At 38.2% G+C, this 27,437-nt stretch overlaps 1 protein-coding gene across 1 annotated transcript; it reads left to right on the top strand.

Moving 5' to 3' along the window:
• Positions 1 to 8,483: 8,483 nt before the first annotated feature.
• Positions 8,484 to 27,408, top strand: LOC115427367 (long-chain-fatty-acid--CoA ligase 1-like). Its single transcript, XM_030145896.1, is given in 21 exon segments — positions 8,484 to 8,678; positions 10,059 to 10,173; positions 11,499 to 11,563; positions 11,655 to 11,756; positions 11,880 to 11,979; positions 12,097 to 12,272; positions 12,516 to 12,548; positions 12,882 to 12,933; positions 13,863 to 13,936; positions 14,678 to 14,755; positions 14,843 to 14,977; positions 15,067 to 15,201; positions 17,551 to 17,646; positions 17,754 to 17,826; positions 18,569 to 18,657; positions 18,752 to 18,868; positions 23,736 to 23,879; positions 24,037 to 24,090; positions 24,093 to 24,140; positions 25,386 to 25,457; positions 26,222 to 27,408. Coding segments are annotated over 21 exon segments (2,094 nt in total). The 3' UTR covers positions 26,363 to 27,408.
• Positions 27,409 to 27,437: the final 29 nt, after the last annotated feature.

Below are 27,437 nucleotides of genomic sequence, written 5' to 3'. Positions count from 1 at the left end.
CTACACATTTAAAGAAAACATGGCGCTTAGAGTACAACGCATTTTAGCTTGACGTAGATTAATACAAATAAATACCATTTGTCTTTTTTTACCAAGTGACGACAAGTTTTCCAACGAATATTACAAGGAAACCTTAGTATGTAGATGGCGAGTCTTTTATTTTGAAAGGACGTCCGTCAGTGGTACTTAAACATTCCACTATTAGAGGCGCGTGCTGAGGAGCGAGGAGCCGGGGAGAAGTGAAGTACTGCAAACAGGTGGGAAGTAGTTTGGTGTTATGTTTTAAGTGAATAATAGACTGTTTGGTGTGTTTTTTTTTATCTTTCATTAAACACAAGTGTACAAACACAGCACTGGAAGTTAGTACAAAGTGGTGTTGGCAAGTCGGACTCACATCCACTGAATCATTTGGCACTTTTCGCGGTATATTTAAAATAGTCATATAGCGTTTACAGTAAAACTCCATCTTTTACCTTATTAAAAACAAGTAATTTTTCATGGTTTATATGGTTCCTAGAGCAGCTCATTAACCTTGAGTCCACTGTGAAGTCTGCTCAGTTGTTCGCTATCTGTTAATAGTTGACCAGAAGTAACTTTTTAAAGCTCCGTTTGCCATTTAATAGATCATTGCAATGATTAGGGGGAAAAAAAGCAAAATACGCGATTTGTGGTTTATGTGTCAGTCTTGAATAAAATGAGAAATAACCGCAAACCTTTCAAGGTTAACGGTAATGTATGTGTTAGTAAGACGTAACCATAGTTGCCTAAGTATTGTTAATGTACTACCAGTCGCACGTGAACCTCTGTATGCACTTATTAGTACAGCATTATTGTGTAATGTTCGGTTAAATAGAGCTAATATTTACAGAAATCAAGCGTGTAAAATGATCTGAGGGGAGTCTCAATGTTGCACGTCAATAGCTATGTATATGTACAGGGGGGCTTAATGGCACATTGCAGGTTTTGAGGTGAAAGGTTACTGTTCTCTGATTGGCTGACACCCATGAACTGACTCTGTTTTCATTGGTTCCTTGGTGTGGATAAAACGTATGGAGCAGCGCCTCACTACAAACTCTCCCTGCAGCGTAAACAGTGTTTTCTGTTATTGCAGAGCGCTGAGGATTACGTTGGCTAGTCTGATCCATAAATGCACCTATAACACTGTCTTGGCTGATCAAACAGGGGTTTACATCACTGTCCAAACACACTCACACCAGCAGTAACACTCTGTCAATAAGATGCTGTCTGCTCCTCTGTGTTTCTATCACTCTCAGTCTAATCATCACACACAGGGGTCATAGGTCACCAGGAGAAAGGTGAGGGAACATAGGGAACTGCTTGAACTTCTTGGCTGTTTCTAAGCCATGTTTGAGTATTGGTCAGAATATGTTGTTCCATACAGTACTGATACCTTCCCTGGCTTGAATACTGGTTTCTAAATGATGTGTTTTAGAAAAATAATTTTCAACAATTTTCATTTCATCAAAGGTAATATACAATACAAGATGCAATACAGTACAATTTTTTTAATGACCTAATTACTAGACTGTGATTTAACTAAACTTGGCTGTTGCACCTGCAAATTTTTTCCGCTCCAAGCAGTTTTACAACATTTAACCTATTTTCCTCAATTTGAAGTGTCTGCTAATGTAGTATGATAAATACAAATGCGTAAAAGTCATGTGTGCTTCTTACAGTAGTGAGATTAACTTCTCAGATATTGAAACTTTATATAAAATGACAAGGCTTTTTTTTTTTTTTTTTTTGATAAGTCACATTATCAGATCAGTTTTGTCAGTGCCAGAAAGGGATTTAAGCAGCTATATTTGAGCCACATTCTTTTCTGGTAGTTGAAGTTGGAGTCAGTGTACAGTAAGATGAAAAAAATGCATCAAAATGCACTGATTCATTTGAATGAAAGAGACAGAAAAGTGAAGTAATTAATTGCACTATTCTATTCTATACTAACTGTTCTTTAACAGTTAAGATGAATGTGTTCAAACCATGTACTTATACCTAATCAGTCTGTACTGTCTTTTCTTGTTGATTAACTCATTCAATCAGTTCATTCACACTGCCTGTCTTAACAGAACCAGCCAATCGGCTTGCTCCCTGTGACTGATGTGACCTTTGTTTGGCAGATTATCTGATGTTATACATGACTTGGCAGATGTATGTCTATTGACCATTCAGTACTGGTGGTGATGGTGGTGTAGGTGTACCAGTGTGTCATCCTCCTGAGAGCGGGGAAGTGGCTGGTGTGTGCGTTGCTGTAGCAGCAGTAACAACAGCAGGAGCAGCAGGATTCATATCTATGCTGTAAGGCAGGTTGCGGTCTCATCTGTCTGCTTTGAGTTACAGGTGAGTCAGGGGGAAATAGTATGAAATGAGAGACATAGACTGGTGTATCATAACAGCAGCTCCACATTGTGTTTTTGGTAAGAAGAGACATGACAAATATGTCATTCTTTAGTGTGTGTATCAGTTGTTTGTTTTTTTCAACCAGGCCTGATCTTTTACAGGTTTTTTCCAGCTGGTACATGTTGGTGCATTTTTCCATGTCACCGATGATCCCAAAAAAATCTGCACAAATAAATGAGGCAGAGGTTCATATCAGTTATATCAAATCAAACTAATTTTCTTTAGTCTGTTGATTGTTCTTCCAACTCATAGAAACTGAAGTCTTTACAATATCACTTGCACTGCATCACATTCATACAATGTAGAATTACTGCCATGTTTTTTAGTGTGTAATGAATTTGTCAGAGTTTCTGTCTCTTGTTGCAGGTTAATTACAAGTGATGTTTTTCCACTTGGGAAGAGTTAAAATCTGAATCAGGGGTTCACCAGGTTTTATCTCGTGAGATAAGAGGATTTCTTTAGTTTAATAGACAACTGAATATTTCTTATCGTTTTGTTGAATAGGAAAGGGTACTTGAGCACTCCATTGAACATGTTCAGTGTTTGGAACTGACTGGTCAATTGGATGTTCATCATCACTGTAATATGAACATGTGCATCAAGTGCTGTCTGAATAATAACAGATAAGAACAAATATTTACCTGTCCCCTGCATTTGTACTAATTCTTTGTAGTTATTTTGGATTCAGGAGAGTTGCAGGATCTTTAAGAAGAAAGAAAAAAAAAAGTTTAAATGAAGTAACAAGAAATTGAACTTTAATTTCTTATAGTCATAATGATTTATTTATCTCCTAAAGACCCAAATAGCTGTCGCTTGCCAAAAGCATCCACTGATCAAAAATGTTTAATAACCTTGGAACCATTAGTCCTGTAATAAATAAATAATTTAGGTAAAATGCAGTTTCTCAGTTATTGCCTGCCATCATATATGACCAATTTTTACCCATTTTCAGAGGCTCCATAGTGAATGTGGAAACGCTGTCATCTTCCACATCATCGATTCACCAATAAACCCAATGTAGTTCGACATTTGGAAGTGGTTATAGATGCTTGTTTTTATGTTTGATTATTGATATATATTGCTAAAAGTCAGTTTTTCTTCAGTAATACCTGATTTTTGCTTAAAATGCAGAGGATAAGTTATTAGCCTAAATAGTGATAAATCACTTGGGAAAGGTAGAGAATAGCCTAGTTAATTTGGAAGTCACTGCAAACACAGTTGTAGGTCTTAAAGGGTTCAAGAAGTATTCTTTTACTGATTGGGTATACATAGTGCATTTCATTCAGTAAAGGATGTATAAAATTATATAAGAAAAATCCTTTTACTTACAAACACTTCACTGTTCACTGAGCTTAGGATAGTCAGACAACTGCATCTGAGCCAAAGTAATGTATTTTTAAGCTATCAGAAAAAATAGCCATAATATACAATAACTAAATAAGTATTCTCAGCTGAAAAAAATGCTTAAAATAACAGTTTGGCTCATAGCAATATCAATATTGATGAACGTGGAAAAAGTTGACATGTAAGTGATTAACCTGCATTGTCAGACAAAAAGTCTGCCAAAATTCATTACACACTGTACAATGTAGCAGTGATACTACATTGTATAGAATGTGGTTCAGTGTGTATGCTGTTGTAGCAGTTTTAGTTTTCCTAGCCCCTAATCACTGTACATTTTAATCATTACAACACAGTCACATGGGAAAATGTATTGATGTGATCACTGGTGTTTCTCAGTTTGTGTTAACAACTTCGTAACGAGGCCAAAGGCCATTGTCTTGTTCCTGAAGGTTCACATGTTTCCCCAAAACACCTTGGAGTGTGTAATCTGTTTCTATACACATTAGCTCTGTGTGTTTGGTCTGTTACCTCACCTCTATGTGTGAGTGTGTGTTTCAGCAGTGAGAACCTTGTTTTCCCCTTTCACCTGTTAGACACGCACTCACTCACCATGGGAACATTACACCTGACACCTGCTAATCTCACCACCAGTAAATCTGTTAAAAAAAAAAAAAAAAAGTCACGTGATCTTGCTATATTCTGTGATTAAGTCATATGAGCTGTATCTGAACAGTGAAGCCTGTTATTATTGCGTTGTTGTAGATGTATTAAGTGCTGTAGTTCTCTAAGTTTGAGTTGGCTTTGATCCCATCGATCCCCTCGTTCTGCAGATGCTTGACCTTCGGTGGCCGATGAAAACATTTTATGTATGTGTAATTTGTGTTCCTTGAACTGTCAGCCTCTTTTAACTTAATCTGCTTTAGTCAAATTTGGCTAAATACCAATAGTGGGAGTGTGAGAATATGGGAGAACTAATCTTTGAGGCTGGTAACTTCGCATTTAGGACACAAATTTTAACGTCAGGTGAAAGATGAGTCACCTGTAAATCTATACATCCCACTTCCAGCTCGGTCAGCACAATGGGATGCAGGAACTACAGATGGTTAATGTGAGTTTGGGACATTGCCAAGAGATAATGGTAAACGGACTGCACTTATACAGCACATTTTCTACACTTTCATGGTGCCCAAAGCACTTTACAAAGCCTCACATTCACACACACACTCGTACACTAGTGGACGGCTGCTGCCATGCAAGGTGCTGCCATGCCCTACTGGGAGCAATGTAGGGCTTAGTGTCTTGCCCAAGGACACTTCGACAGTCGAAGCCAGGATTCAACCTGCCAGCCCTTCAGTCTTTGGGCGACCCGCTCTACCAACTGAGCCACAGTCGCCATAATATAAGTTTACACGGTAGATTCAGACTGAGAAAACAACAAACACGTCTGTGGCACTGTCCTTTGAAATGGACCGGCTAATAGGTTTTAGATTAAAGCAGGGGTGTCCAAACTTTTTTTTAAAGAGGGCCAGATCTGATAATGTGGAGACTGACAGGGGCCAGTGGTCCCTTCGGATGTTTTTTAAACAGTAAAAATTACATATAAAAGCGATAATTTTAAAAACAACTTTATTTTCATTGTCAAAATATCATTTTTTTAAAATGGCAATGTAACCAAATCTAAGCCACTCAGGTATGAACAAATTAAAAAAAAAAAAAAAAAAACATTTCTGCCTTCCTTTCACATCTGGAGTCAGATAACATAGAACAAACCGTGTGGAGTATCTTAAATGTCCAAGAAGTTGATAAAAATCTTAACCCCACATTCATTTTAAACATGACTTATGTGAGTAATCATTACTCATATATTACTCAGTAATGCAAAGTCTGTTAACATTTAAGATGAAAACATGACTCTTACTCTTGTCTTTCACAAAATCATTCAGAAAGTAATATTTTGTGTCACATCTACAGGGGTTGGACAAAATAATGGAAACACCTTCACCTCAAGATGATAATGCCCCAATCCATACAGCTAGAATTGTTAAAGAATGGCATGAGGAACATTCTAATGAAGTTGAGCATCTCGTATGGCCGGCACAGTCCCCAGACCTCAACATTATTGAGCATTTATGGTCAGTTTTAGAGATTCAAGTAAGACGTCGACTTCCACCATCATCGTCTCTAAAAGAGTTGGAGGGTATTCTAACTGAAGAATGGCTTAAAATTCCTTTGGAAACAATTCGCAAGTTGTATGAATCAATACCTCGGAGAATTGAGGCTGTAATTGCCGCAAAAGGCGGACCTACACCATATTAAATTATATTTTGTTGATTTTTCAAGATGTTTCCATTATTTTGTCCAACCCCTGTACAAGTACATAACACCAGCAGTTAGAGGCAACTAACCTGGCAACTTGGCAGCCTGCCTTGGTGGTGAATTCACTGAACTCACAGGTTCACATGAAGAGTCACTGTTGTGAGTTTAAAGCACCTTGAATTTGCTTCACTTTTTCCGAACGCTCACTCCCTGCTAGCTTGTCGTATGTGTTAGCATGTTTTGTCTGCTAGTGTCTCTTTACGTTGAATTCCCTAAACAAGGCAACAGTCTCTTGACAAATTAGGCAAACACAATCACCTCGATTTTCAGTGAAAAAAATTTGTAATTCCCATCTCTCCTGGAAGCGGCAGCCCTCACTGTCAACTTTCGTTTTTTTTTTTAGAAATTAGCGAAAAGGGTTCACGGCAAGGTCACAGAGCCAGATAGAGTTAGAGTGGTGCTGCCACCATGAGGTGAAAGGAGGAACTGCATTTGGAACCTTTTATGATTCATGTACTCGGTTCAACAGTCCAAACGGGCCATAAATAATATAATATAAAACCGAAGCTGTGGGCCGTATAAAATCTGACCGCGGGCCGTGATTGGCCCCCGGGCCGGACTTTGGACATGCCTGGATTAAAGTTTTCATCAGGAGGTCCAAGTACACATTCACCATGGCACTGTTTCAACAAGTTCATGCAATGTCCCAAAATTTATTTTCATCATTTTTTGGACACGTCATCAATAACATGACCAACTGAAATAACCCCAGATCATAACACTTCCCCAAGAGGCACATGAAGTGATTGCCCATCATGCCTAGTGCTTACAGGACAAACCTGTCTTCTCAACCTGATGCGTCCATCACTCTGGGACAGGCTCAATCTGGACTCAGACCACATGACCTTTGTCCATTGCTCCATAGTCCAGTCTTAAGGCTCCCTATCAACTTGATAGTTGTTTCAGCAATGAGAAGTTACTCAGCATCACTTAGGAGGGTTAAAAGACCCTTTGTAGCTGAAACACATTAATTATTGCAGTAATTATCCAATGGAGGGATCAGAACTATTTACTGAATCTACCTGGGGACTTTTTTTGGCTAGGCAGAAAGTACTACTTATCCAACATTCTTTACAGTGGATACAGGCTTTGAAAACCACTATGCAGTTGTGCAGTGCTTATTTCTTTGAACTTATGCAAGATTTGAGAGTGTCTGTGTACTTTGTTATCCAAAATGATGTAATGAAACTCTGATATATGAAGGCGTTGTTCATTATTATGAAGTGAAAAAATTGAAGTGTGCACATTAGCTACAGGCCATCTGCTAACATTGACCCCAGTCACTAGGTACCTTATAACCATTGAATAAAAAAATGCAATACAATATTGGCAACATATGTTCAACTCAGATTTTTTGTCAGATTTTTATATTTTATGTAATCATCGCAATTCTTGCTTTTGTGTTTATTGCACATAACAAACATAGTGTGGAGATAGGATATGATATTTTTTATCAATGATATTTTGACTTGAGTCTCAGTATGATAGGTCACATGTCCACATGCTGAGTGTGAATGCCTGATGCATTTCAGACACTGAATATGTGTTTATCACAGATGCTCTTATGGCAGGGGTGCGCAATCCTGGTCCTTGAGGGCTGGTATCCTGCATGTTTTAGATGTTTCCCTCTTCCAACACACCTGGTTCACATGATAAGCCTATCATCAAGCTCTGCAGAACCCTGATAATGACCTTCAGGTGTGCTGGAAGAGGGAAACATCTAAAACATGCAGGGTACTGAGGACCAGGATTGCCCACCCCTGTCTTATGGTCATGGTAAAAGTTCAATTTAGCAGTTTATCTGTACTTTAGTAAAGTTTGGAAACTGTCTGGAATTCCTCTTACAAAAGTATTTCTCTGTGATCTTTGAGTGCAGTTTGAGACTGTCCAGAGTTTGTTTTTTTTTTATCATTAATCTCCTTCTCTGTGCTCACCTAAAGTCTCCATTTCAGGAGTGAACTTTGCTGCAAGATTTTCTGGCAACAATAAGACTGTGTCAGTCGTGATTTAATGTGCAACTTTTTTCAAGTGTGATAAGGAAACATGAAGCCATCACGTCTCATCCTGTGAAAATGGTCTAGCTAGTAACTTGAGGTTTCCAAAATAAGAACAATCTTTGCATATATGTTTTCAGTGAAAGCTACTTTTAAAAAGGTTGTGGCACTACTTGTTGAAAAAACATGTCAGGTTCAAATTACTATGCATGTTTATCAAGCTTGAATAACTATTGAAAAAACTGTATTTTTCTGCCTGTCTGTAGGTCCCCACCTGGCCTTCATCTCGCCATACACTCCACTCTATAACACAGGTCCACTGTCCACTCGTACCACACCACAGGCGTCATGCTGAGTTCAGAGTTCCTGAAGAAGCTGGGGCTGACAGATGGGGAAGATTTCAGCCAGTACTTGAGGAGTCTGTCCACCCCCACATTAGTCAGCATGGGGGCCGTGGCAGCTGCAACCACATACTACCTAGCAACACGGCCCAAGGCCCTCCCACCAGTGTGCGACCTTAGCCTGCAGTCTGTTGAGGTTCAGGTGAGTTGGAGAGCAAGTGTCTGTCAGTAGGTGAGAAGTGGTTGGAACAAATACCAGTATTTTTTATTTAAACACATGCCTATAAGTAGGGATGCACCGATACCACTTTTTTCCAGACCAAGTACAATTCCTTACATTTGATTACTTACTAATTATGAGATATGATATGAGTACTTAATAATACCATCACATTTCTTAGTTCCTTTTGAAAATGTGCTTTATTGTCGTTGTCATTAGTCTGACTGTAACAAAGTGTACTGACATTTAATGCATTGGAATGAGTGTTTGTCAATCAATCCTTCAGGGGGCACCGCTATTAATTAACCACACTGGCCAAATACCATGAAGAAAAGTAAAGTTTTTTTGGGAAGAAGAAAGTCGGTAATAATAAACATAGAGTCAACAGAGGTAACACTAATGTGGATACTAATGTTGATATTGATGAGGGTAGTTGTCATAAATAAGTCAGTTTTTCTCTAACTCACACGGTCGCTCTTTGAACAGATCCTCTACCTCCATGGTCACTGGTGGTATTCTTCGTCTGGGTACGCATCCATGAGCACCTGGAAAACGGATGGAATGTACACAGAGGACGGACAGAACACTCCGTTCGTTTCTGTCTGTGTCTTTAACGTTACTTGCAGTCAGCGTTACTTTTGTCACCGTCATTTATTTTGAAAAATTTCCACACTCTTCACACTCGCCACACATTAGTCCTCCACTGTGGATTTGCTGCACTTAACTGCGAATGTCATGCTGCCATAAATGGTATCGGTACGGTTGTATTGGAGTATTTTTACGAGTACAAGTGCACATGCTGAGTATCGGACCCAATACTGGTATCAGTATCGGTGCATCCCTACCTATAAGTCCTAAATCTAGTGGTTTCTTAATTTTAACAGAGCTGTGTATATTTGGGTATTTACATTGTTATGCTATTACAGCAAAGTCAGAGGTTAATCGTCGCATCAAACAGCCACACCCAGCCCTGCGAGGCTCTTGATGGGCCACTGGCATCTGTGGTGAGAATGCTGGGTGGGGTGTACACTCCGAACAATAACACCTGCAACAGTTCAAGCTGCTACTAGTAATACAAGTACTATGATTACTTAACGTGCAGGTTTTTAAATCAAGTCAAAAACCAGCAGAGTCCATTTCATCGCAGCCAGTGTTCAGTGAGTAAAAAGGAATGTGGTCACACTGGATTTATTGTATTTGAGTCATCTCTCCACTAACAAATACAGATTTTCTCTTTTTTTGTAATGAATTCTCATTGACACCTAATTAGCCAGTCCAGAATTAAGCTAAATTCAAACCGCAGGAGTGACTGAAGTTTGTTGGACTTTTGCATAAACTTTTCACTTCTTTTTCTCTAATTAGGGAGAGGATATGGCACGGCGTTCAGTGCTGCTCAATGGAGACAGTCACATGACCCACTTGTACAATGACGCCAAAACAATGTACGAGTTTTTCCTCAGAGGGGCCCGCATGTCCAGTAAGTCATAAAACATATGATTGTGAGTGTGTTTAAATGACCTCTGGAACCAACAAGAAGGAACACAGAGTAACTGCAAGAGAGGTTCAGTTTTTGTTTTCCTGTCCTCTCTGATGATGTACTTTTTTGTCAGATGATCATCTGAACCAAAGAACTTCAGAATGGAAACCTTTCTTTGCAGTAGAAGAAAGAAAATTTGTTTAGGGCTGGTTATTGTTCAGAAACATTTGGTACCAGTGACATTAGTGACACCTTCAGCTTTTTTTCTTTACGCTGGTTTTTATATTGGAAATGACAATGCACCTTACGGTTCTGATCTACAATTTTTCAGCTCATTTATATTTTTATACACTGAAAACATTTTATAGAGAAAATGTGTCAGAACTGGGCAAAAGTCTTAGGCATCCTTTAGCCTTGTTCTTTGAGCAGGACTATGACCACACATAATGCATTTCTCAGGCTTTGTAGTAATATATGCACACATAGAATATACAGCAAATACGTAAACAGTATTAAAACACAAAAATGCATTTCAGATAAAGGGATAAAAGAATGTGAAAGGCTTCAGGACAATCTGAAGGTGTGTAACATAACACACGATTACTGAAGAAAACATCCAGTTGACCCAAGAGGGTTGACGATTTGCTTAATCCGAATGGAGTTACACTAAATACTGACTTGACTTACACCAGCTGTATGTGTGTGTGTGTGTGTGTGTGTGTGTGTGTGTGTGTGTGTGTTAATACGGTGTACATATTTCTTGTCAGAAATAAAGACGCACCCATTACAACCCTGCAAATACATAAACGCTGCCTAGACTTTTTCATAGTACTGTGTACATGTAAAGTGTTACTACATTGTCATTGAAGTTGTCTGTCTCTGCACTTTTTTCCTCTTGAAGCAGTTTTACAACATAAAAGATACTACTTACCACAACTCAGAGTTGTCTGTTACTTTACAAACTATGTTAAAACCTTAATGTATCAAATCATTTTAAAGGTGTACATGCTGCACTGATGCAAAGGTTTTGAAGTTTGGTATCAAACAACATCATTTTTATACCTATTAGGAAGCACCCTAGTCTGTGAGCACAGCAACATATATTATTGGTGTCTGGTAAACCCATGAAGGCTGCACACTAATTGAAAGACACTATTTGAAGGCATCAAGTCAACAAATAATTAAGGCAACTTGTCTTCAGTAAGATCAGTAGGAAGATAATAATACAGTCGCTACAGTGGAAGATGCTGGAAAAAATGATGACTTAATTTTTCACCACCCCTGGACTCTTGCCCCACCTTTCTCTCTATTCTTTCATCCTTTAGATTATGGTCCGTGTCTGGGGTCCAGGAAACCTAAACAGCCATATGAATGGATCTCCTACAGAGAGGTAAGAGTTCCCATAAGCAGCTCATCTTGTAAAACACACAACGACATGTAGCTGAGTGTTTTCAGCTGACACACCGTTCTATTTGTGTTAGGTAATGGAGCGAACGGAGAATTTGGGTTCAGCATTTCTTCACAAAGGACACTCGAAGACCACTGACCAATACATTGGAATCTTCTCTCAGAACCGACCTGAGGTACAATGCTCTGTGAGGTTTAACTGTAACTCCAACCAAAATAGAAGTGCTTTAACAGGACAGATGGTGTCAGTATCATAAGGATTTCACCTACTTGTGTTGATACTGTGTCTTTTTCTTCAGTGGACCATTACTGAAATAGCTTGTTACACCTACTCTCTGGTGTCAGTTCCTCTCTATGACACACTGGGAACAGAGGCCATCTCCTACATTATAGATAAAGGTACAGCAGCAGCAGAAATACTAAAAATAGAAATGTCCCATGTTTACCAGACCTCTGCTTCACATACATGTACAGTAACACTTATCCTGTGATCTGCTCCTTGTCATGTCTGTGCAGCTTCTATCTCGACCATAGTGTGTGATGTGGTGGATAAAGTTGAGATGGTGTTGGAGTGCATTAAAGACAGACCACATTCAGTGAAAACCATTGTTTCGATGGAGACGCCCAGCGCCGAGCTGGTCAGCAGAGGCCAACAGGCTGAAATCCACATCCTCAGCTTGAAGGACATGGAGGTCCTCTCTTCTACTCTTCTATCAGTCCTTTGTCTTCTGCTTTTCACATGCACTGATTTGTTTCTCTTTTCTTTGTCAGCCATCTCTCATGGCTCTCAAATATCCTTGATATTTAGCTTTTTGTTTTTTCTTGGTTCATGTGTTTTTTCTGTATTTTCTGTGTCTTCACTCTGAAGTAATCCTAATATGTGTATTTATTTATTTATTTATTTGTTTGTTTGTGTGTGTGTGTTTATCCTTTAGGTGATCGGCATGAACAACCATCAGCCTCCAGTGGTGAGTAAACATTGATTACAGGGTTTCTGTGGAGTTCAATGAAGACCTAGAAACATAAAAAAAAAAATAAGAACAGGTAGATTATGAAGTTAATACAACATAACTAAACGAAGCCTATGGGGGACTACTACATTAAGCACCAATGCAAACCATTCATTGCATGGGGCATCATAAAGGACAGGAACTACATTTTGAGTTGAATTTTAAATGATCTTTGAATAGTCTTAATATCTGCGATGTCATGTTACTTTTTTCCACTCAATAAATGAATCAAATAGAATGCACTGTGTGATATGTGTTAATGTTTGCCCATTGTCTCCTGCATGTCTACAGCCTCCATGTCCTGAGGACCTGGCGGTCATCTGTTTTACCAGTGGAACAACAGGTGATGCACGAGTCTGTTGTAATTATTTGACAAACATACAGGATTTTATGAAGACCTTGAGAAACATAGTCTTGGTTTAATACAGAAAAAGTCAGCAAAAATGTGTTTAAAAAAAAAAAAAATCACCAAACCACAAACTTTTCTGATCTCTAACCGAAGCAGTATGATGGCCTAAACTTGTGTTTCCAAAACACAGTCAAATACCAAAATGGGTTTTGGAGGTGCTTTTATCGGTTCCAGGTAAAATGAAGAAGAACAATATGAGATGTTAAAACATTCTGAAACTGTTTCCCTCACCAGTGGTGTGTGAAATGCTGAAGATGGGTGTCAGTTATAAAAGTCATTACAAGGCAAAAATAACAAAACAAGATGGAGATGATGTAAAAGTTATGACAAAAGTACCTAAAACATAGCCCAAGAGAAAAATAAAATCAAAAAGCTATCAAGATTAAAATGGTTTAAAAAAAAACACACACACACATTAAGATAAAAATGATATGACTTACACAACAGGGCAAAAAAAGACATTTAAAAAAAAAAAAAAAAAAAAAAAAAAAAAGAGACAGCTCTACAGAAAAATTCCGGCAATACATGAGGTGTTTGTTTATAGGTTTGGGTCCTGAGAAGATACCAAGTTTTAGGTCTGGAGCTTAAAAAGTTTGATAAGCACTGACCTAAAATACCTAAAACCACTGGCAGTTGGCATCCAAACTTTGCCCCAGATCTCCCATCCATCACCTCCCACCTCACCTGCATCTTCAGGCAACAAAACCAGCTCCTTCAACAACAAATGTGTTTCAGTGTAACAAAATAAAAACACTAATATATTGCTGAGTATTTTTGCTAAGGAATGTAATTTCTGTGTATTTTATATGGGTCTGTCCTACTGAAGATATTCGTTCTGTTTGTTTTTATATATGTAAATTCAGGACACCCAAAGGGAGCTATGCTGACACATGGTAATATCGTGTCCAACTGCTCAGCTTTCATCAGAACAACAGAGGTAAGGCACTGATGTGATGCAAGTTCATTGTTAATGTTTTATATTTTGCCCCTCACAGATTGTTTTATTCATTACTGGTTATCAAATGACAATAATAACTAAAATTCTTGTGTTTAAGTGCATGTGACACTTAAACAGTTACTCACTTCAGTCCTCAGCTCTTTGCGGCCAAGTGAGTTACTAAATTTACTAGACCAACGTGACATTTTACTTCCCACAAGCAAGTTCGAAAGCCTTATTCTACTGCAGTATTGTAACCATTATGAAAAATATTTTCCCTGTGACATAACCTAATCTCAGTGATGCTAGTTTGTTGCTGTTTTTTAACATTTTAACAGAACACTGAATGGTTGAATTTATAGAAATAAAGGGTTGTGAGTTTTTTGCTGTTCTTTTGGTTTTAAATGATCTCACACAAATGAACAAAAACAAAGAGGAAGTGATAATGGATATACAAGGACTGAGCACAAAAGGAAAAAAAGGAACTGTTTAAACCCCTAAACTGCAGAAACTGGACCAAACAACACATATAAACAGGAACAGTGAAGGACATTTGATGAATTCTGAGCTGTCTTTCTCCAGTCTTACAGTAGGACCACCTCAGAAGATGTCATGCTGTCTTTTCTGCCTCTGGCCCACATGTTTGAAAGAGTGGTGGAGGTACAGCGTCAGTAACCACTAACTAGCCTCCTTCCCTGTCTGCGTCTGTGTGTATCTCCCTGTCTTTGTGTACACGTGTAGGTTAGCTGTCCCATGCGTCCCAGTGACGTCCATATTTCCTACCTCCCCTTGGCTCATATGTTTGAGAGAGTAGTACAGGTATGTTCCCTTAGTTCCCATAGTGACCCTTTGTGATCTGTCCACATCATTGTGTTTCAACTGTTTGCTCTCCACTCGTGCTGACAGGGAGTGATGATAGCACACGGAGCCCGGATCGGGTTTTTCCAGGGAGATATTCGTCTGCTAATGGATGACCTGGCTGCTCTGAAACCCACCGTGTTTCCTGTGGTCCCCCGACTCCTTAACAGAATGTATGATAAGGTGGGTCATGCTCTGCTCAGCCTTATTTTCCGGTCCTCCTTCAGTTGTAATGTGACTCCTTCTAAATCCTTTGCACTGGTATTGTGTAGATCTTTGGGCAGGCCAACACCCCGTTGAAGAGGTGGGTGCTGGGATTTGCCTACAGACGGAAAGAGGCGGAGATGTTGAAAGGCATTGTGAGGAGAGACAGTATCTGGGATCGCCTCATCTTCAGGAAGGTTCAGGTAAACTGAGGCAGCGCACAGACTTTTGGTTTTTACAGGTTTATTTTATGCTGCCTTTAATAATGAGCATATTCAATTAAATCAACCAGCTTATACACCACAATAACAGGGCAGAAATTCTCTTTAGGTTGAACCAACAGCATTTATGTCTATTTGGTCAACTCAGACACAAAAACAAAAGCTAACATCTACAGAAATTTTACAAAACAAGCTAAAACCTGTGCAGAGCTTACAGAGAGGTGCCAAAAACGAGTTATAAAATCTGCAAATTTAACAATTCAGAGGTAAGAAGACAAAAAAAAAGTGCAACAGAAACAATCATGACACTGCTCTTTTGACGCTAATATAACTTTAATTAGTAATTTAAGTAATAGAAACAGTGGCATGTCACCACAGGTCTGTTGTTTCAGACTGCATGATGCAGTATTTCAAAATTATGTAGCAGTGGCGACAAGAATCAAAATGTAAATCTTTAGCCTCTTAGCATAATTGCCTAAGTCATATGTTTTCAGGTCATAGTCGATGATGAAAAATGAAGCAGCAGTGTTAGGAGAACAAAGTTACACAGATATCAAAATTTGGCCAAAAATAAGACTTAGGTAATTATGCTATGAGGTGGCCGTGGTGTAAGTGATGACTGATGTCTTGAAGTCAGCCACGTATGATGTGTCTTGGAGCTGTAGTTAAAAGCATCATTACAATTGACATTATGATCTCCATCTTAACCTGCTTGAAATAATTACTGGTAATGATGTAAAGTAAATGACATTATTTTATGTGAGTGAACATACTATTAAAGGATTACCCAGTCTGACTACCTTGTCAAAAAAAAAAGTCTCCATATGGATTTATCTCATCAAATAGTTTAGAGCAGGGGTGTCAAACTCATTTTAGTTCAGGGGCCTCATTCAGCCCAATTTGATCTCAAGTGGGCCGGACCAGTAAAATAACAAGAAAAGCACTCAGAGAGCGCAGGCCTCCACCAAGACATATCTCCATAACTTTTTGAGTTATCTTGTTAACAAATAAACACACGCAAACACACAAAGCAAAGCGATCACAGTACCTCCTGGTGGAAGTAATAACAGTGAAAAAAGTAAAATTATATTATAATCAGGTTTACATATACAGAGTTTCCTTGAAAATCGGAATAACATGAACAACTTGAATTTTCTGAAGAAAAACAAGTGCAATTTTTACAATATTATGCCTCGGTTTATCAGTTTATCATTTACACATGTGCATTACAACTTGCATTACAATCGCACAAAACATTTAGTAACAGACAGAATATTGGTAAAGTTGCATTTACTTTTCTTAAGACATATCCGTTTGTTCATATTTGTTCAGGTTATTCACATTTTTTGTAAAAGTATAGTTTGGTAATGTAAACATTTCCTTGTAATTTTACTTTTTTACACCAAAAAAACAGAGAAACTTTGGGGTTGTCATTATTTATAGGTTATTGTGATAATATTTTATTGGTCTGACCCACTTGAAATCTAATTGGACTGTATGTGTCTGTATGTGGAACCTGAATTAAAATGATTTTGGCACCATTGATTGTTAATATCTAAAGTGTAATTTTTGCATTTCACAAATTCATCCCGTGGGCCAGATTGGACCCTTTGGAGAGCCGGATTTGGCCCCCAGACCGCATGTTTGACACCTGTGGTTTAGAGCTTTCCATTGGAGAATTACTGCAGTGGTTACTATGTTTAGGAATCTACATGTTCTTTCAACCTCCCTCAGTTCTGAAACCAAAGGATAGCATTAACTGAGCCAGACATTGCTTTGAATGTGACTTACACTTGATTATGCAAAACTAGCAAACTATGCCCTGCTAGTGTCCGCAAAATAATAAATGACTGCTACCGGTGTCCTGTGAACCATCATCTGGAAAGAAATGAGGTCGAATTGATTCTTTAAATGTGACAAAAGCTTTTCTTTGTGTTCACCTTTAGTCTGACCTGAATGAGATGTGGATCCAGAGACATTAACTGTGGATCAAGTGTGTCCGTTTTTCTTTTTAATCCAGTTCTGTCACATTTCATTGACAATGATTGTGGAATGAGCAACCAGCATGCTTCCCTGGTGAAGGCACATAGTTCCTGGTAGATAGTTCACAGAGGTTATGTGAAATATGTCACAGTAAATACAAAGAGGCAAAGTGAAATGACACTTTTAAATTACTCCCCCCCCCCCCAAAAAAAAAAAAAACTGCAAAAGCATCCAAAAATTCTACTTCTTAATGTAAAAAAACAACAACTTATAATTCCATTCAGCCCTGCTGGTGTGTTTTTACAATGTAAATCAGGTCAGATTGATGTAGTGTGATGCCCTCTGCAGGCCAGCCTTGGAGGTCGCGTGCGTCTCATGATAACAGGAGCAGCTCCCATCTCTCCTACCGTCCTCAGTTTTCTCAGAGCTGCAATGGGCTGCCAGGTAAAACAATTCACTTCCTTATCCATACTCCGGCAACTGGAATAATCCTCTGGGTATCATATTCTATTGATAAAGCTAATATTAACCATGTTTTTGTTTTGGCTCAGTTCTATGAAGGTTATGGACAAACTGAGTGTACCGCTGGATGCACCATGACCCTGCCTGGAGACTGGTCTGCAGGTACAAAACAGGTTTTCCTCAATAAAACAACCTCTACTTGACTGAAGTATTTATTCACCTGAACTAACAACCCACTAACTAAACCAGTGGTTCCCAACCTTTTTTGGCTCATGACCCCATTTTAACATCACAAATTCCTGGCGACCCCAGACATTCAAAACAGAGACTTTTTTTTTGTTTTTTTGCTAAAATTATTTTGTTTTTGATCCTGTAATAGTTTGCTATACTATGTTGTAAATAAACGTTAATTTTAGAGGCTATTTAGTCTATATAATGTATATTATTATGGACAGAGGCAGAAAAGCCAGGTGTAGATTACTGCACAAAGTGAGAATTTTATTTTCCTTGGTCAGGAAATGTACAGTCAGTCCAGCTTGGATTTACAAGGCTGACAATTAATACTGAACAAACAAGAACTCAAACTATGAATTATGAAAGAGCTGCAGCATCTGAAACTGACCACAATGAACATTTGAAAGATAAACAGAACCACAGTGCTTCAGTTTCACACTCACAGTTTGTCATGTCTTTTATGGATTGTGATTGTCTGTCAACTCACCATATATTTTTTATTAGTAAGTTTTTTTTTTAATTTTTTTTTATCAATTACTAAAGATTTCAGGCGACCCCATGTGGGGTCCCGACCCCAAGGTTTAAAAGCACTGAACTAAACTATTATTGCTTGTGTAGAGTCACTGATTTGTCGGCTTTAGAAGTGTGTAACCAGACTTTGTGTGAGCAGGTCATGTGGGAGCTCCTCTGCCCTGTAATTCGGTGAAACTGGTGGATGTACCCGAAATGAACTACTTGGCTGTGAATGGAGAGGGAGAGGTGAAACTAAAAACAAGCACATCACCACAGGCATGCTACCACTTTAAAAAGACTTATTGCTCATTTGTCCTTCACATTTGTATGTGGGGTCCAGGTCTGTGTGAAGGGCCCTAACGTGTTCCAGGGGTACCTCAAAGACCCAGAGAAGACCAAGGAGGCCATTGACGAAGATGGATGGGTCCACACCGGAGACATCGGGAAATGGCTCCCGGTGAGTGGAGACATTTCACACATAACTTAACTTTTCAGTTGAATTAATTTCAGATTTATTCTGGTTTCCGTTCACCTATATCAACATGCATAGTCCATTAGAAAAAAACATACAAAACAAACCAATGAATAATGCATACATAAAACAGTAAGACAGGCATAGCAATGTCAACATCAGATTGCATAATAAAACCACCTCAGTAAGACAGCCATTGTAGCAATCTGAAGCTTGTGTAAGTTTCCTTTTTAGTTTTAGCCTACATTAGAGCAGTCTAGAGAGGAGTGTAATCTCAGGACAACAACCATGGTTTGTGATGTGGAAGTATGTTAGGGTGTGATACCACTGATGGCCACCTGATGCTGACTCCAACAAATCCTATCTCTATTCAAATACTGGTAACTTCTGTCTAGAAACATAAAATAAGCTTTTTTCCAGTACTCGTTGGGGTCTCATTCACTTTATTCGGACCCTCTAATAAATGCTCTGCTGATCCTTTTCAACAGTTTTTTGTTAGTAAGTTACACTAAGAAGGCTGTCAATGAATTTTCTGTGCAAATGTTTACTGAAATTTACTGTTAATGAATTTAAAGGTTGAAAGTTGAACTTGTTTTATTATCCCTGTAGGGAAATTCAGTCATTTTACTTATCCTAATACACATACAGTACCTATCATTAGGATTAACACATAGCACTCATTAGGAGCAGTGAGCTGCTATTGAACGTGTTTAGGGATCATCTTCAGATCTTCATCAGTACTTTGGTCAAGGGCACCAACAGGAAAAATCAACCGATATGTGCCTGTTTTTAATGGTGTGGAACAGAAACTGGACCTGAACCTTCTTGCTTGAGGCGTAAGTGCTAACCACTACGCTAACTAGGGATGTAACGATATGAACATTTTATATCACGGTTATTGTGACCAAAATTATCAGGGTTATCATTATTATCGCGGTATTATTGAAATTGTGCTCAAAATGTTCAAAAAGTACTAATACACACACTGAAAGAATTTAGCCAAGTTGTATTTTGAAAAAAACAACAAAAAAACAACAAATAAAATAACTGGCACAATTCAAGTATCAACCCTTAGTGGCCTGAGCCTTTTTTGGCCATTTTTCAGTACTTTTGATTTTGCCTTTATATACTATATAAACAAATATTTACTATACCCATGTTTGGTATCTTTTTTTTCCAGCACATCTTCATTTATATCAACTACTTGTTATTTTTTTCACTTTAACCTACTATATCAACACAAAAGGACAAAAAACAAAACAAAAATATAAAATCTGATTTGAAAAATCTAGATAATTTATTGCATAAATAACACAAAGATGCTTAATGAACCTTTTCAAAGACTTCAAAAGTGAATATTGGTTCCAAATATTAGGTATAGAAAATCAAAATTGTAATAAATTAAAACTATACTCAAATATTTGTCATAAAAGCAGATCTTTACATAGGGTTTTTTTCCTCTAAAAGTGCAGTAATCAAACATGGTTATCATGATAATTAGAATTTTAGCGGTAATACTAACCGTCTGCAATTTTACCGTGGTTTATCGTTATACCGGTAAACGTTACATCCCTAACGCCACCACACAAAAATGGTAACGTAACTTAGCTACATTAATATAAATTCTTTATTGTATAACAATGTGTGTCACCTAGCCTATTGTGTGTTTTTAATATTTTGCTTGTAGCTCTCATTAATTGGTGCAATTTAACATCTGTAACCTTTTACTAGTTCAGTCATGGTTGGATGACGTTATCAGTTAGAGGACATTAGAAGTTTTATCTCTCATACAGTACTTCCCTGGTTCCACCCTCTTGTCTAAGGATGGTCATTTCTGCTCCCAAAAAGCAGATAAGGCAGCAGCTTAAAATGCCAAACTTAAGGCTTCAAAATGAGTACCATATGTCCCGAAAAACATATTAACATGGTCATAACACATGAATTTTTGCCAACATGTAACCTTAAGCATACACACATACAGTTGACGCGCACCTTTGTCTTCACACATTGCTCTGCAATGAGGTTCCACAGATATTGTTTTCATTACAAACTAAGGATGGGAATTGTAATTACTTTTGGAAGTCATATAATCAAGTCAGTTTAAGTCAGTTACTCATGACGTCATCAACAAAATAAATAAGTAATCATAATAATAATAATAACTGACCAAGGAATGGATGAATCATTTTATTTTAAGACTTTTTCCAGACTTAACATATATACTTTAAAGGCAGCTCCATAAACATTAGTTCTGCATCACTGTGAAGTAAAACATGCATCTCCTTCCACTGTCCCACCACACCAAATATGAATCAATCACCTCTTCAAAAAAGAAGTCAACTATGCCTTCCATTTTGCCTTCTCAACTAATTGATTATTCGTGCACATTTTCATTTTCAAACCTGTTGCACTTGTCTGACAATGGGCTGAGGGCCTTTCCCCTTGGTTCTAAATATAGCACATCCTGTCTGTGCACATAATGAGATTCAGCAGTTGTTGAAATTCAGCCAAGCATACAGCCAGTTCTGCAGCCTCTTAGTGACATAGTAAATCTTTAATGTAAAGGTTAAAGAAGTCAGATGATAGCTTTGCCTCATTTGACCTTTATACTTTGGTAGTCGTACCAGTATACCAGGATTCTTATCAAATTGTCATGCACACCCTTGGACCGTACTGAGAAACAACTTATAGTGAATTGACTTTTGAGCCTTAGAATTATCATAACTGTGCATTGTATGATAAAATGTAATAACTTGTTATAACAGACAGTGGAGCACCTTCTCAAAAAGAGTGCTGCAGCCCCACTGTTGAACAGAGTTCAGGAAATCTTTCCTGCCACATTCCATAACACTGTACAATAAATCCATTTGCACTTAAATGTCATTTTGCACATTTTCGTTTGGAATATTTCAACTTGTTTGCACCTTACAGTTCTATTTCAGCACATTACAGTTATTTTTCAGCACATTACAGTTATTATCCAGATTTTGCCCAGATCTTTGTGTACTTCTAACTTATAGTGTACAGTGTCTAGTGTTTGCTCTTATGTTATATATGTCTTTACTCATGTTTGCTGTGGAATTATATTGTTATTGAATGTGCGTCATGCTGCTGCTACACTGTAATTTCCCAGTTTGGGATAAATAAAGTACTTCTTTCTCTATCTACATCTATATCTATTTATCTCTATCTCTCTCTATCTCGTTTTGTGTAATAAACAACCGGAATGGAGTGTTTAGTATATAATGTCACAACTACACTTTTTGAACATAATTTTGGGATAAAATCTTGTCAAAAGACCTTTTGAAATATAATCCACACAGCTGAAATAAAAGGCTGAAATTTTTCCAGGTCAATTTTCAGTATTAGGTCCCTGAGTTTGGCTGTTTTTTGTAAAAAAAAATAAATAAATAAATAAATTGTTCTTAAAAGCTGATCTTGATGCTTTATTTGTATCTCATGGCTTGAAATAAGACGAGTGAAATGTAGCACTAGTCTACCTGAATATTTGTGAAATTTAATTCAGCTACATGTATGTCAGTATAATGTGTGCATAAGAAGACTTGCATTTTGGTTGGTTATTGCACATTAGACAGTAATTTACAATTTAATCACATAAAACATCATGTAAAATGCAGTTGTGTTTGTAAGAAACAGCAAAATGCATTGAGATATATTATTGTATTATGCTATGTACTAGCACGTTGACCCGTGGTTCCCCACAGGTCATATTAATACCAATATCTAGGGACTTGAAGTTAGTAAACTCATCGTTCCTGTTTTTAACTTCATTTCCCATCATGCAGCGTGGTACTGTGTTTCCAGTCAACAGAGCTACATGACTGTAAGGCTGTTAAATTCCAAAATGACTAATATCTCCCAAAATATTGGTTCTATCAACTTGCCGAGATATTTAATGTGAATATGGGACTATTCCTCAGCTGTAGGTACCCAATTAGCCAGTTAAAAACATCTAAATTTCTCAGAACTGTTCATGCACGTGCACATGCACTGAGACCTTCCATTATTATGATATAGACTACAAAATATGCAGTAAGACAACCACCAAGTGAAAATTAGTTTAAGTTCTTACTTGTTGCTATGTGGAGTGTTCTTATATTAACCCCTTTTTGGGGGGCTTAATCGGTGAACTTTGTCTTCATTATGTAATTATCCATTTTGGAGTGAAAGTAAAGTGACTTTTATTGTTTTGTGTATCTGTCTTTATCCCCCTTTATATGTTGAAAATTTAACTTTGGACAGACTAGTTTCCTCTGTAAAAGGATGCCCAAACACCTGGAGCAAGAGAGAATAGTTTGTGGACCAGAGGGGTTTTGAATACTGTCTTCTATGCAGGAGACACAAACAAACTCAGGAAAGGAAATAAATGGCAAATAAGTTTATCACAGCTGGTTCAGAGTTAAAATAATCTCTTCCTGAAATGGGAAACTCAGATTTTCAGTCAGGGTTAATAGATCCGCCACTAGCCCCACTTCCTGGAATTGGGCTGTTGTGTTTGTTCCAATTATTATTATTATTATTATTTTTAAATAGAATACAATGCAGTGCAATGGAATAAAGTTCAGTGTCATTGCAAAATACAATTGTTATGGTGCAATGAGATTTTGCTTCCAGCTCTATAGAATGCCCAGTGTAAAAATGGTCTAACAATATGCAAATGTAAATATAAGGGAACTAAGGGCAATAAATGCACTGTATGGATAGAGATAGAAATATGCAAGTATGAATACGACTAAGAAATGGCTGTAATTATTCCGACATCCAGCTGTTTTTTGGCTTTGGTTATAGACACTGTGAAGATTATGAACCCTTTCTTTTTTTGTGTCCACAGAATGGTACTCTGAAGATTGTGGACAGGAAGAAGCACATCTTTAAGCTAGCTCAGGGCGAGTATATCGCTCCTGAGAAGATCGAGAATGTTTATATCCACAGTGATGCAGTGGCTCAGGTGTTTGTGCACGGAGACAGTCTGCAGGTAGGTGGAGGACACTCAGGCTACTCAGTATTCCACCTCATCAAACACCTGAGTCACATTCCTTTTCGTAATACTTGATAGACAATTTGAGAGAAACATCTATTTCAGCAAGTCATACAAGTCTTTGTAAGTGTGACTTCATTTTGTTCCCATCCAGGCGTGTCTGGTAGCAGTGGTTGTTCCTGATCCTGACTTCTTGTGTGGCTGGGCCAAGAGGACACTGGACTAGAGGGGACTTATCTGGAACTATGTGGAAGAAAGGTAACACACAATTAATCATGCAATAGCTTAAGACTGCATTCACTGTGTTTTCTGTCACACAGGCTTATTATAATGTGTTTAGTGTAGGACTGCATTTCCCACTGGGATTTTAGAAGCTTTTCTGCTTTTGTTATTGGATTTCAGTGTGTTGAAATATAACAGGCCCACTAGAAACAAACCAAGTACTCTTAAACATTAACAAAATATCTTGTATTAAGGGAAAAAACAAGAATTATCTGCCAACAGGATAAGCACATTTTGTTTGAGCTCTTTGTTACACCCCGGCAAGGGGACCCTAGGACATAACATGAGTAGAGTGGACACCTTTCCTCATTCCCAAGCCACAGAGAGAAAACCCTGGACGCAGGTTGTGCATGTTAACAAAAAAGGTAATTTGTTTACAAAGTGCACAATACAGATAATGAAAGCCGAACAAAGAAAACAGCTGGGACTTCAGGATGGGCTCAGGCCAAAATAACAAACAAAACTTTCTAACACAAGAAACAAAGCTGACCTGCAAAGAAAAGAAACCAAAATACAGAGACTAACCTTCCTTACCAAAAACAGGAGAAAACAGACAAAAGAAAAGGGCAGCCCACCCCTACTGCTGATACCACGAACACTGACAGAATGAAGGCAGGGTTGGGAGTGGAGGAAACGACAACCCTGGTCCGGCTTAACTCCGCGATCTTTATTGGTCCGCCTCTGGCAGCGGGTCCAATCCGGGTGCGGGATTTGGCTCGGCACCTGTAACACATTAGCCACTCATGCACAGAACAAAAAGGACACACCCACGGAGTGACACACAGACCCACCTATGGGTCGTAACACTCTTAAAACTGGAATAAAAACTTTTTTTCTGTATTTTTCATATACAGTCCCTTTTGCACTAAGTGTTTTGCTGCTAAATGGAGCTGGGCTGCTAAACTGATTTTCATTGTTCCTGTAACAGTGACAAAGCTCTATTCTATTGTATTCTATTCTGTAAGTCCAGCTGCTGACAAAACTTTGATGAAAATGCGGTCTTTTAAATTGTTATGTTTAATACAAGCAACAAAAACACGCCTATGAAAGGCTTAACATTCTTAAACTGAGATGGTATGCAAGTTGTCTTATTCATAAGTTGAGCAGGACTATTTTGTTCCTCTGCAGGGATAAGAGTCTTTTTCTGCAGTGCTACAATTATCTTTATTGCAGTTGTGACAAATCATTTCCTCACTGTACGGATCTCGTGTCTTCCTATAGGAAGTCAAACAGGCCATCTTGGACGACATACTGCGACTCGGCAAGGAAGGAGGCCTTAAGTCATTTGAGCAGGTACAAAAGTCACTTAGTAATTAAAGGTGTGGGAGACTTTCGTGACTAATTTTTCATCATATCTGTAAAACCCCAGTCATAGCCTAAGTATCATGAATCCGTAAGTCTTTCTGTGATTACTCACCTGAATCTCTTGCATTACGGTGAACAATTTCTAAGTGCCATCCACTATAAACAAACAATGTGTTTACAAACAGAGCCGGGAGGTAACTCGGGCATCTTTGGAATTTTATCGCGACATGCATTGTGGGAAGCGAAGGCTCGCGCAGCCACCTGACAGTGGCAGCTGGAACGGACACGATGCGGAAACGGCAGGAGCTCCCTACCCCCTATGCATATTCCTCCAGCCGTTTCCACGTTGTGTTAGTTTCATCCATATAATATATGGTTGCGCTGCCCAAACCTCCCTTTGCCACAATGCACATTGTGACAAAATTCTGAAGATGCCCGAGTGACCTCCTGGCTCTGTTTGTAAACACATGGTTTGTTCATGGTGGATGGCACTAAGAAACTGTTCAACGTAATGCAAGAGATTCAGGTGAGTAATCACAGAAAGACTTACAGATTTGTGATACTGAGGATATGGCTGAGTTTTTACAGATTTGATGAAAAATCGGTCACGAAAGTCTCCCACACCTTTAAGCATTTGTATTAAAATGTCAACTTCAGTGAGTTCTAAGGAAACTCGCTCTTGAAGCACAAGAAGCTGCTTCACTGGATATTATACGTTACTGTCTCCTTTACTTCTTGTGTTTGTTCTTCAGGTGAAGGCCATCCACATCCACACTGAGCTGTTCTCCATCCAGAACAACCTGCTCACTCCAACCATGAAGGCCAAAAGGAACGAGCTGCGGCAACACTTCAGAGCACAGATCGACGAGCTGTACGCCGTGATCAACGTGTAGAGTTGAGGGACATGGGAGAGCCAAATGAAAGGAGCTCGACCACAAGGTTTTAGATTAAGAGCAAGAGGAGACTGAGGCCAAACGCTCAAGATGTGTAATCAAATCAACCATTTTATCTCTCATGGCCAGTGGTAGTTTTACAGAACTTGATGAATTCAAAGCTTTTAGAACAGCATATGACCAATGAAATGTAGACCACTCCTCCACTGAAAAGATATCATTTAGACAGGATAGAAGTTATTCATACAGAACTTGTGTGTCCATAGATGAGGTAGTCATGAGATGTACACTGTCATGTGTTGGGATATCTGCAAAAATTGATTTTAAAAACAAATTCTACATTACTGTTCTAGAAGAGCAGATTTCTCAGGTTTTTGACATCATGAACCACATACAGTACACACATTCTCCTATAAACACATCATACACATATAAACTTCGCGGATGAAAAGGGAAAGTGAGACCACTGAAACACATTTGTTCTGTCAGGGTTAAGTTGTTGTACTTTGTAATCCAAACTACATCACCAGCACAACTTGAAGATTTTCTTTTTAAGTCAATTTTTATTTTGCTTTGTTTGTCCTATGATAGTGTAGAAGTGTGTCTCACTGTGATATGAAATCTCAAATGGATTGAGGGATTGTCTTCTGTTAGGTCCCCGAATGTTTTTATGAATAAGCTCAGGTCCACTGGGGTTCTGGGGACCAGCAGAATGAGCCATAAAGTAAATTTAAACACAGCTCTCCTCAGGGCATTTACTGTATGTACTTAAGTAATGAGGGAATAGGGAAACAGTGTAAATGTCTTAATTTATTTATGATGTCACCAGATAGGAAGAGATTGTCTGAAGGAATCAAACTGTTTAAATGAATGAAATTTCCAGATAGGGTAAAATGATACATTTCAAGCTAATGATCACAGCCTGAATGAGATCCTTTTGGATGTATGGAATATGATTTTATGGAAATGCATTGTCTCTGGTTTTCTATAATTGTTCTTACTTTTCTGATTTATAAAAATTAAAACTAAGATAAATAAAAGGATGTCTTTTTTTCCCTACTTTTTTGTGTGTAGA

The sequence above is a fragment of the Sphaeramia orbicularis genome, chromosome 10 (assembly GCF_902148855.1).
Source record: "Sphaeramia orbicularis chromosome 10, fSphaOr1.1, whole genome shotgun sequence".
Lineage (NCBI taxonomy): Eukaryota > Metazoa > Chordata > Actinopteri > Kurtiformes > Apogonidae > Sphaeramia > Sphaeramia orbicularis.
Note: the sequence above shows the minus strand (reverse complement) of the source record. Positions and strands in the feature narration are given on the sequence as shown.